This window comes from Sapajus apella, unplaced genomic scaffold (genome assembly GCF_009761245.1).
Source record: "Sapajus apella isolate SASKATOON/1434 unplaced genomic scaffold, GSC_monkey_1.0 scaffold13, whole genome shotgun sequence".
NCBI classification, from domain to species: domain Eukaryota; kingdom Metazoa; phylum Chordata; class Mammalia; order Primates; family Cebidae; genus Sapajus; species Sapajus apella.
Genome location: NW_022436953.1, coordinates 930,596 through 943,095, shown reverse-complemented (window position 1 = coordinate 943,095; position 12,500 = coordinate 930,596). Strand labels below are relative to the sequence as shown.

The window sequence follows — 12,500 nt, the reverse complement described above, 5'->3', positions numbered from 1 at the left end:
CTCGTGATCCACCCGCCTTGGCCTCCCAAAGTGCTGGGATTACAGGCGTGAGCCACCGCGCCCGGCCTTGCCGGCATTTTTTATTGTCACTCTGTTTGTAGTTATAGCCATCGTAGTGGGTATGAAGTAGTATGTCATTGTGGTTTTGATTTATAGTTTCTTTCTTTTTTGAGATGGGTTTTCACCATATTGGTCAGGCTGGTCTCAAATTCCTAACCTCAGGCGATCCACCCACCTCAGCCTCCCAAAGTGCTGGGATTACAGGCGTGAGCCACCGCGCCCGGCTTGATTTATAGTTTCTTGATGGCTAATGATACTGAGCATACAAAGCGTTATTGGCCACTTGTATACCTTCTTTGAAAGAATGTCTATTCAAATCCTGTACACCTTAACAAAATTTTTTGGCCTTTTTATTGTTGAATTGTATTGACATTATTTTGTTATGTTTTACTGTAATCTTTGAATTGTGTTTCTGCCTGAACCTTTTTTCTCCTTTCTTAAATGGGAATTGAGGGGAGGATAGTGGTGATAGCATTGATTTTTCTTGCTGATATTTTCTCCCTGTTTTGCAAATTCTCTTTCGTCCTCAAGATTTGATGCAGTTTGATGATAAAGGAAACAAAACCAATATACCAGACAAGGACCGGCAAATTGAGGCTCTCCAGTTACTCTTCCTCATTCTCCCTCCTCCCAATCGGAATTTGCTGAAGTTATTGCTTGATCTCCTATACCAGACAGCAAAGAAACAAGACAAGAATAAGATGTCAGCCTATAACCTTGCCCTTATGTTTGCACCCCATGTCCTGTGGCCAAAAAATGTGAGTGTTGACAGGAAGAGTAAAGATTGCTTGATTTTCTTGGGCTGGGCCTTATTCTGTGGCTATAACATGGTGAGATTATCAAGGGGCCAAGGTCTAGCCTTCAGCTTTATGAGGTTGGGAAGTTACTTTATTAGTTCATTGAGAGTCATCAGACCTGAGAGGGCCAATTCCTGTTAACTTCGCTTATAAATCAATCTCTGGTAAACCTGTATGGGATGGTATTAGTGGCAACTCTTAGTGGGAAATTATAGCTGCTGAATAAACAAGAATACTCATTTTGGCTGGTCAGTATGGTAATACTTCTTAACAAGAAAGGCTTCTTGGGAAATCACATTCGTTTCTGAAGATCGAATAGTATAAAATTAGGATGGAGCTGTATGATCTTGTGGGATAATGTCACCAAGCTTATAGATTTATAGATGAGATGGCACTTAGAACAATCCTGTCTTGTCCTAACTTTTCTATTTCCTATAGATATGTAGTCTCTTTGGATAAAGCTGAACTTTATTCTTATTATGGAGACCATGGTCTTCTCAGTGACTTACATGAGAAATAAATTCACTCTCTCTTTTTTTAATGTCTGACGGATAAAAACACAGAGAAATAAAATTCTTTGAAGTATTTTTTTCTGTTGTTTTTTGAGACAGGGTCTCATTCTGTTGCCCAGGCTGGAGGGGAGTAACACAATCACTGCTCACTGCAGCCTCATCTAAAGTCTTTTAAACAAATTGTTGACCTGGGAGTACATAGATCATATTCCTGCCCATTTATAATCTGAGTTGTGAACCAGGGTAGGTGGATTCGAAGCCACATACCAGCAACGTTACCTATGTCTTTTCTCTCTCTCTTTTTTTTTTTTTTTTTGAGACTAAGTCTTACTCTGTTGCTCAGGCTGGAGTGCAGTAGTGCAATCTCGGCTCACTGCAACCTCTGCCTCCCAGGTTCAAACAATTCTCCTGCCTCAGCCTCCTAACTATCAGGGACTATAGGCGTGTGCCACTATGCCTGGCTAATATTTGTATTTTTGTATTTTTAGGTAGAGATGGGGTTTCACTATGTTGGCTAGGCTGGTCTCAAACTCCTGATCTCAGGTGATCCACCTGCCTCTGCCTCCCAAAGTGCTGGGATTACAGGCATGAGCCATCACGCCTGGCCTTTTACTTTCTTTTTTAAAGCAACTGCCTACAAGCCATTTTTTGTTTGTCTAGTCTTTTACCTTTTCTGTGTGTAGGCTTCTTGTCTGTAACTGGGCATAATACAGTAAGTCTTTAACCTATTAACATCGTTGATAGGTTCTTGGAAACTACAACTTTAATCAAAATGACTTAGAACAAAACAAATCATTTTTCTCATCAATGTTATAATGAAAAGATATAACATCGTTGAAGAAAATGATGTTATTTGAGGACCTGCTATATGTTGGTTCATTTAAACTTAGACTTTCCAAGAACTTATTAATGCCTCAAGTGAGGACTTTCTGTAATAGCTTTACTGCTTACCCCACAAGGTTGTTGGGAAGATAACAGAAATAGGTTATAGTAATTCATAAAAAATTTTTGAGATTTTAAGAAATGAGAAAAAGAAGGTAAAGGAGAGAGATTGTGTGAAACATTTTACTTAACAAATAACTAGTGTAAAAATAAATAAGTTCTGGACCAGGAAGAGCCTCTGGGGGTGAGTAGGGGAGCAGAGGACACATTAACATTTGTCCATGTTAAGGAGATCAAGCCTTATAATGAAGGAATTTTAGAATGAGCTAACCACGACTGTAGAAAAGCAATGAGTAAACTGTGGTTATAAAAAGAAGTGGTGGCTTACCTGTAATCCCAGCACTTTGGGAGGCTGAGGTAGGAGAATTGCTTGAGGCCAGGATGTTGAGACCAGCCTGGGCAACACAGCAAGACCTTGAGACCTTATCTCTACAAAAGGAAAGGAAAAATATGCTGGATGTGATGGCACATGCCTATAGTGCTAGCTACTTGGGAGTCTGAGGTGGGAGGATCGCTTGAGCCAAGGAGCTTGTGGCTACAGTGAGTTAAGATTGCACCACTGTACTCCAACCTGGGTGACAAAGCAAGACCCTATCTCTAAAAAAAAAAAAAAAAAGAATATTTAAAAGCAAAGAGATAAAGTAACAAAGATACATGTTAAAAATCAGGGGTTTTGGATAATAGCGATACTGAAGTACTTAAAAAAAGACAGGAGAAACAAAAGAAGGGAATCAATGACAATTTTGATGTGTTTTTAAGAAACAGATGTCAGGCTGGGTGCGGTGGCTCACGCTTGTGATCCCAGCACTTTGGGAGGCTGAGGTGGGTGGATCACGAGGTCAGGAGTTTGAGACAAGCCAACATGGTAAAACCTCGACTCTACTAAAAATACAAAAATTAGGCAGGTGTGGTCATGTGCACCTGTAATCCCAGCAACTCGGGAGGTTGAGGCAGGAGAATCGCTTGAACCCGGGAGGCAGAGGATGCAGTGGTCCAAGATCGTGCCACTGCATTCCAGCCTGGGACCAAGTGAGACTCCATCTCAAAAAAAAAAAAGAAACAGATGTCACCTTTGGTATAGGTAGTGACAGTTCTCTTTTGTCTTTGGAGAAACTCTAGTTTTCTAAAGTGGCAGTGCTGTCCTTGATGGTGGAACAGATTCTGTCCTTTCTGCTCATTTTGAATCCGAGACTAGATTTTCTTTGCCAGTTTTGCTTACATGTCTAATTTTTAAGCAGAATTAGGAAATGAAAATTGGTTTTCAAGGATTTCCTCATCACTTTAGGGACATATTTATTGTTCTAGATTATGTTATATCTTGCTGAACCAAAAAGTCTTTCCAGAATTAAGCATGGTATCAGAGGCAGCTTTGTTAGGGATAGAAACTTCATACATTTGAAAGAGTAAGTGGGCCGGGTACTGCGGCTCACACCTATAATCTTAGCACTTTGGGAGGCCAAGGTGGGTGGATCACCTGAGGTCAGGAGTTCAAGACCAGCCTGGCCATCATGGTGAAACCCCACCTTAAAAAAAAAAAAAAAGAAAGAAAGAGTAAGTATATTGGTAAATACTACTTTCCAGCTCTTAATGCCCATTGTTTGGTTTCTTTTTCTCTGAATAGGTCACTGCAAATGACCTTCAGGAAAATATCACAAAGTTAAACAGTGGGATGGCTTTTATGATTAAACACTCCCAGAAACTTTTTAAGGTAGGTAAGGAATGGCATTTGGTTGGTAACAGGACAAAGAAAAAGGAGCAAGGTGGGATCCTAAGTGGGGCTATAAAGATGACTAAATAAGAAAAAGGTCCTGAATGGAATTGCAAACCAGAATGGACAGTAGCAAAACCCCAGGGAACAACTGCTACGGTGGAGAGGAATAGAAATAGGCGGCTGAGTAGGACTGGGTCCTCTGGGTAACTGGCCTCACTCTCGGAGCCTTTCTTCCTTTTTCACAAAGGCAGCTCATGTGGCAGCTGAGTCGTTTTATCCTGTACGCATACTGCCAGTAGAATTTTGGGGATCATTTTGTACTCTTTGGCCCTTTCAATCCAAACAGGCCGTGTTTCTACTAACATATTTTCTTAAGAACTTTGTAGGTCTTCTGTGGATTTCAGTGGAATTCATCCATTAGACAAAGGCCACATGTACAAATCTTTTGAAGATAAATCTTTCCCTACCTTGATCACCTGCTGAGAAACCTTAGGGACAGTACCTTTAAGCTTCCTAGAGGCTTTCTGATTTGAGAGGATCTGTGAGGTATGCTCTTACTCTCCTGAAAGGGCCCTTTGTATGACTGAATACTGTGACCTTTTGATGTTTCTAAGCAAAATGTAGCACAGTCACATCCTTGACCTTTTCTTTCGTGTATAGTTACTGATAGTGAATCTCTTAATTTTAGAATTTATTATTATTATTTTTGAGAAAAGGTCTCACTGTCGCACAGGCTGGAGTGCAGTGGTGCAATCTTGGCTAGCTGTAGCCTCAACCTCCTGGGCTCAGGTGATCCTCCCACCTCGGCCTCCCCAGTAGCTGGAACCACAGGTGTGTGCTGTCATGTCTGGCTGATTTTTGTATTTTTTGTAGAGACAGGGTTTCACCATGTTGCCCAGGCTGGTCTTGAAACATTTCATTTATCAGTCCTCCTGCCTCAGCCTCCCAAAGTGCTGGGATTACAGGCGTGTGGCAATTTTAGCATCTTTTGCCATCTGGAGAGGCTGAAAGTTTCCAAGATCATCCAGTTCTGGTTTCTTTTTTTCTTGCAGTAAAATAATTTAAAATTTACCATCTTAGCCATTTTTAAGTGTATAGTTCTGTGGCATTAAGTACATTCACATTGTTGTGCAACCATTATCACCATCCATTTCCAGAACTCTTTTCATCTTATAAAATTGAAGCTCTATACCCATTAAGTAGCAACTGCCCGTAACCCTCCTCCCAGCCTTGGCAACCACCATTCCACTTTCTGTTTCTATGAATTTAACTATTCTAGGTACCTCATGTAAGTGGACTCATATAATATTTGTCTTTCTGTGCCTGCCTTATTTATACTTAGCATAATGTGCTCAAGGTTGATCCACACAGTAGCATGTGACAGGATTTCCTTCCTTTTTAAGGTTGCGTAGTATTCCACTGTGTGTATATACCACATTTTGCTTATCTGTTCATCAGTTGATGGACATCTCTTTATATTACAGATACCATCTTTTATTAGCTGTATGGACAAATATGTTCTCCTATTCTATGGGTTACCTTTTTACTCTGTTGATAGTGTGTTTTGATGTGTAAATTAAAAAAATTTTCTTGAAGCCTAATTTGTCTATTTTTTCTCTTGTTGCTTGTGCCTTTGGTGTCATATCCAAGAAATCACTGCCAAATCCATTGTCATGAAGCTTTTGCTTTATGTTTTCTTCCAAAAGTTTTATAGTGTTAGGTCTTGCATTTATGTCTTTGACCTATTTTGAGTTAATTTTTGTTTCTGGTGTTAGGTTAAGGGTCCAACCTCATTCTTTTGCATGTGGTTAGATGGTTTTCCCAGCACCATTTGTTGAAGAAACTGTCCTTTCTCCTTTGGTCTTGGTCCTCTTATTGAAAAACATTTGAATATATATGTGAGGGTTTATTTCTAGCTTTCTAGTCTATTCCATTGGTCTACTTATCTGACTTTATACCAATACCTTGCTGTTGTGATTAGTAGTGTTGTAGTAAATTTTGAAATCAGCAAGTTTGAGTCCTCCAAGTTGGTTCTTCATTTTTAACATTGTTTTGGCTATTCAGGATGCCTTGAGATTCCATATGAATTTTAGGATGGATTTTCTATCTCTGCTGCAAAAGAATTCATTGAGATTTTGATGTTTTTCTAAGGTTGATAGGTTGAATTCGTAGATTGCCTTGAGTAGTATTGACATCTTAGCAATCTTATCCAATAATGAACATGGGATTTCTTTTCATTTATTTATGTTTTCTCTAATTCCTTTCAGCAGTATTTTATAATTTTCATTATACGGTAGTTCCCTCTTATCCATGGGGGATGTTTCCAAGCCCCAAGTACATGCCCGAAACTGTGGCTAGTACCAAATCCTGTATGTATACTATGTATGGATTTCTTTTTTCTTCTTCACAATTTCACAGATAGAGGATTTATTCTTATAGAGGATCTTAGCAACCTCAGCATATGATTGTTTGGCCAACTTTTATTGACATATTATATTTGTACATATTTATGGGGTACATGTGATATTTGTTACCCGCATTAAATGTGCAATGATCACAGGGTATGTAGAATACCCATCACCTTGAATAGTTGTCATTTCTATGTGTTGGGAACATTTCAAGTCCCCTCTTCTAGTTATTTTGAAATATACCATACGTTGTTGTTAGCTATAGTTACCTTGCTTTGCTATTGAGTGTTAGAGATGTATTTCTCCTATCTCACTATATATTTGTACCCATTGACCAACCGCTCTTTACCCTCACGCCTAACACTTATCCCAGCATCTGGTAACTATTTTTCTACTCCCTACCTCCATGAGATCAATTTCTTTTTCTTTTCTTTTTTTCCCTCACCATGAGATCCATTCTTTTTTTTTTCAGATAGAGTTTTTATTCTTGTTATCCAGGCTGGAGTGCAGTGGTGAGATCTCGGCTTACTGCAGTCTCCGTCTCCCGGGTTCAAGCAATTCTCCTGCCTTAGCGTCTTGACTAGCTGGGATTACAGGCATGTGTCACTACCCTGGACTAATTTTTGTATTTTTGGTAGAAACAGGGTTTCACCATGTTGGCCAGGGTAGTCTTGAACCCCTGACCTCAAATGATCCGCCCACCTTGGCCTTCCAAAGTACTGGGATTATAGGCGTGAGCCACCACTCCTTGCCTGAGATCCACTTTTAGCACCCACATATGAGTGAGAACATGTGATATTTGTCTTTCTGTGCCTGGTTTATTTCACTTAACATAATAACCTCCAGTTCCATCCATGTTGCTGCAAATGACAGGATTTCATTCTTTTTTATGGCAGAATAGTGTTTCATTGTGTATATACATCACATTTTCTTTATCATTCAACCATTGATTCCATATCTTTGCTATTGTGGATAGTGCTGCAGTAAACATGGGGATACAGGTATTCCTTTGAAAACTGATTTTCTTCCCTTTGAATAAATATCCAGTAGTGGGATTGCTATATTTTATGGTAGTTCTATTTTTAATTTTTTGAGAAATTTTCGTACTGCTTTCCATAATGGCTATACTAATTTACATTCCCACCAACAGTGTATAAGAGTTCCCTTTTCTTCACATCCTCATCAGCATCTATAATTTTTTATTTTTTTTTTGAGACAAGAGTCTTACCCAGGCTGGAATGTGGTGGTATGATCACAGCTCACTGGGCTCAAGTGATCCTCCTACTGAGCCACCTGAGTAGCTTGGACCACAAGCGCATGCCACCACACCTGGCTAGGTTTTAATTTTTTGTAGAGGTGAAGTCTTGCTATGTTCCTGCTTTATCATTTTTCCTAAAATTCTTCCTATTACTACTTTTGTCCTCTACTTTTATCAGCCCATCTGACTCAGTCTGGTTTTATCTCTCCCAACACCGCATCTTTTCCTAGGGATTTGTCATGTATACACAGTTAAGGCCAATTTCCATTTTACTTGAGCAGTCCTTTTGTTGTTTCTCTATGTATTGTAAAATGCTTAAGACCTCAGATTTTCATGTAAGCCTATTTGTCTAAGCCTGGCTCCCTTTCTGGATGTTCTTTTAGCTCATCGTATCTTTGGGGATGGTGATTTTTTTTGTTCCTCCCCTCCCCTCACCTGCCAACAAATGTTATCATTTTGCCATATTAGCTTTATCGCTCTCTATATATGTTCAAATTTTTTTGGCTGAATCACTAAAAGTAATTGCAGACACCATACTTTCTTCCTAAGTACTTAAGTTTGCATATCCTAATAATAAAAATATTCTCTTAAGAACCATAATACTCTTATCACATCTAAGAAACTAATAAGAATTTCGTATCATCTAACGTTCAGTACATATTCAAATTCCCCAGCTGTCCTAAGAATGTATTTCATACTTTTTTTCAACATGTGCCAATCAAAGTTTCTGTGCTGCTTTTGATTATTATGACACTTTTAATCTGCACACTCATGCTTTTTCTTCATGTCATTGATTTGTTGAAGCATCAAGTTAACTGTGTTGTAGAATGTCCACATTCTAAATTATTGTTTTCTCAAGTTATTTAATGTGTGCTTGTATCACCTTCCATGTAGTTCCTGTAAACTAGAAGCTAGGTCTAGAGTCTTAATTAGATTCAGATGAAGCATTTTTGGCAAAGATACTTCATAGGTGAAGTTTGTGTGTATCCCATTGCCTCACATGAGGAGGCACAGATTGTTCCATTTTCTCACTCTTCATGACGGTAATTTTGCTAACTGCCAGATCTTTCAGTTATAAAGGTACATTTTTTTTTCCCCTTTGCAATTAGTAAATAACCTGTGGAGTGATTACCTAATAATGGTTTTAGCATCCATTGATAATCCTGCTGGAATCTATAATTACATTGGGTGTTAAAAACAACAATTTTCTAATTTTGTCATTCAGCCTTTATTAGCTGACTTTCTTCTCTGGATAATAGCTTTTCTTTGTCTCATTCTCTCCCTCTCTTTAAAAATGAATATTAATATAAACTCACGGATTTTAATTTTTTCAAAGTGTTAGTTTTGTTTTTAATGTTGATATTTGCCTGGGCAATGTTGGTGAAACCCCATCTCTGTCAAAAATACAAAAGATTAGCTGGGTATGACAGCATGGTCCTGTGGTCCCAGCCACTCGGAGGCTGAGGTGGTAGGATGGCTTGAGCGCAGGAGGCAGAGGCTGCACTGAGCCCAGATTGTGCCACTGCACTCCAGCCTGGGTGACAGAGTGAGACCCTGTCACAAACAAACAAACAAACGAAATTGATATTTAAATCATCCCAGATTTGGCCAGTGATAGCCCTTGTTAAGCGGCTTCTGCATCTTTTTGACAGGACTATATTGTCTTTGAGTGTTTCCTTTCTGGTATAAAATGTTCCCAGCTCGCTTTGTACTCATGCTGGCCTAGATCTGGAGTAATTCTTTCTCCAGGGAACCTTGGTTTCTGAGTTACACTAGGAATACTCATTGTTTCTGGTGTGTCATTGCTTCTAGGCTCCTTGAGGGCAAAGAAATAGATTAAAAAAAATTTTAAAGCAATTGTAAGTTCATATTAATACCACCAATTCAGATTTAATACTATAGAGCTTTTTCTTGGCTTCTTTCATTTTGTATTTGTATTTTGTATTTCTTTTTTTCTTATACTGTAAATTTCAATTTTTCTTTCTTTTTTTTTTTTTTGGAGAGTTTTGTTCCATCACCCAGGCTGGAGTGCAGTAGCACAATCCGGGCTCACAGTGGCCTCTGCCTCCTGGGACCAATCGATCCCCCCACCTCAGCTTCTTGAGTAGCTGGGTCCACAGGTGAGCGCCACCACACCTGGCTAATTTTTGTATTTTTTGTAGAGATGGGGTTTTACCATATTGCCCAGGCTGGTCTCAAACTCCTAGGCTTAAGTGATCCACCCACTTTGGCATCCTAAAGTGCTGGAATTACAGGCATGATCCTCTGTGCCCAGCCAAATTTTAGATTTTAATGGCATTTGTATATATTATTTACTCTGTCCTACAATATACTTAAATTAATTTCAAAATAATACACTGTTACTACTAACAGTAAACCTATGTAAATTTGCTTATTGAAGTTTAAGATATTCTTCAATTCCTTTTTTCTTTTTTTTTTTTTTTTTTTTTGAGACGGAGTCTCGCTCTTGTACCCAGGCTGGAGTGCAATGGCGCGATCTCGGCTCACTGCAACCTCCGCCTCCTGGGTTCAGGCAATTCTCCTGCCTCAGCCTCCTGAGTAGCTGGGATTACAGGCACGCACCACCATGCCCAGCTAATTTTTTGTATTTTTAGTAGAGACGGGGTTTCACCATGTTGACCAGGATGGTCTCGATCTCTTGACCTCGTGGTCCACCCGCCTCGGCCTCCCAAAGTGCTGGGATTACAGGCTTGAGCCACCGCGCCCGGCCCTAATTCCTTTTTTCTTGAATATATCCCACTAAGGATATACAGTCAGAATACAGTTTTCTTTTCTTTTTTTGGAGACGGAGTTTCTTTCTTGTTGCCCAGACTAGAATGCAATTGGACGATTTTAGCTCACCACAACCTCTGCCTCCTGGGTTCAAGTGATTCTCCTGCTCCAGCCTCCCGAGTAGTTGGGATTACAGGCATGTGTCAGCTATTTTTGTATTTTTAGTAAGACCGGGTTTCTCCATGTTGGTCAGGCTGGTCTCGAACTCCCAACTTCAGGTGATCTGCCAGCCTCAGCCTTCCAAAGTGGTGGAATTACAGGTGTGAGCCACCGTGCCTGGCTCAGAATACAGTTTTCAAAATTTATATGAGATAATTTCTTTCTCTGTGCTCACATTGTCAGTTTGATATACAGATTTTTTTTTTTTTCCTGTTGGTGTTCCGTTTTAGGGCTTGCCTTTTTTTTTTCTTTTGGATTTAATTTTATGTTTTAAATCTGTAGTGTAAACATGGTTCAAAAGTCAAAAACACATTAAAAGGTATACTTAGAGAAATCTCAGTTCTTTCCCTAATCATTTTCATTGTTTTCTGGTTTATCCTCTTAGTGTTTTGTTTTTTTTAAATTTATCACCTATTCAGAGAATAAGTGTTTCTTTTTATAAAAACAAGTAAATGTATATTTCTGTATATATTCCTATTTCCCTACTTTTCTTACACAAATAAATGTTTACTTACTTTTCTCACTCAACAGTAGATCCTAGAAATCCCCGCATATCAGTTCATTGTTTCTTCCTTCCCTTCGTCCTTTTTCTCTCCCTCCCTTCCTTTCCTTTCTTTCTTTCCTTTTTCCTTCCTTTCTTTACCTCCCTGCCTCTTCTGCCTTCCTTTCTTCATAGCACTGTATTGTATGAATGTATGAAAGTTGATTCAACCAGTTCCCTATTAAAGAACATATAGGTTGTATCCAATTTTTTGATTAATTTTTTACAAGTGTGTTTTGCATTTCTGGAGTTACATAATCAGGATATGTAACCAGAAGTGAGGTTTCTGTGTGAAAGGGTAAATGCAATTGCAATTTTATTAGATGTTACCTACCCAGTTTTCCTCTATGGTAGTTGTATTATTTTGTGCATCTACTAAGACAGTATCAGGGTAGTTGTCACAGGATTCTACTCCATAGTGATTCTAAATGGTATTTTCTTTCTTTCTTTTTTTTGAGACAAGGTCTTGCTCTGTTGCCCAGGCTGGAGTGCAGTGGTATGAATATGGCTCACTGCAGCATTGAACTTCTGGACTCAAGTGATTCTCCCACCTCAGCCTCCTGAGTAGCTGAAACTACAGGCATGCACTGCCATGCCCGGCTAATTTTTTTTTTTTTTTTTGAGATAGAGTTTCGCTCTTGTTGCACAGCCTGGAGTGCAGTGGTGTGATCTTGGCTCACTGCAACCCCTGTCTCCCGGGTTCAAGCAATTCTCCTGCCTCAGCCTCCCAGGTAGCTGGGATTGCAGGCATACACCACCATGCCTGGCTAATTTTGTATTTTTAGTAGAGACTCGATTTCACCAGGTTGGGCAGGCTGGTCTCGAACTCCTGACTTCAGGTGATCTGCCCACCTTGGCCTCTCAAAGTGCTGAGATTATAGACGTGAGCCACTGTGCCTGGCCATTTTTTTGTAATTTTTTGTAGACATGGGGGTCTCCCTGTGTTGCCCAGGCTGGTCTCGAACTCCTGGGGTGAAGCAATCCTTTTGCTTCTGCCTCCCAAAGTGCTGAGATTACAGATGTTCAATGATATTTTCTACACTGTGATTTTAAAATGTGATCTGGACACCACTTGTAATTTGTAAGGATTTGAGGGGGTGGTTTTGTCAGATATAAACATTCCTACAAGTGTCTTTATTTTTGTCTTTGGCTTATTTGAGAATATACATGCCATGTTTGATTTTTTTTTTTTTTTTTTTTGAGACGGAGTTTCGCTCTTGTTACCCAGGATGGAGTGCAATGGCCCAATCTCAGCTCACCGCAACCTCTGCCTCCTGGGCTCAGGCAATTCTCCTGCCTCAGCCTCCTGAGTAGCTGGG

The 12,500-nt window shown here is 39.5% G+C and overlaps 1 protein-coding gene across 3 annotated transcripts in view; it reads left to right on the top strand.

Annotated features, from left to right (window-relative positions):
- The window catches only part of ARHGAP19 (Rho GTPase activating protein 19), a 74,528-nt gene that overhangs the window by 31,647 nt on the left and 30,381 nt on the right, over positions 1 to 12,500 (top strand). For all 3 annotated transcript variants that reach the window (XM_032281176.1, XM_032281174.1, XM_032281175.1), the window contains exons 5-6: positions 592 to 818; positions 3,933 to 4,019. In XM_032281176.1, coding sequence (XP_032137067.1) covers positions 592 to 818; positions 3,933 to 4,019 — 314 coding nt within the window. The remainder of the gene's footprint in view (positions 1 to 591; positions 819 to 3,932; positions 4,020 to 12,500) is intronic.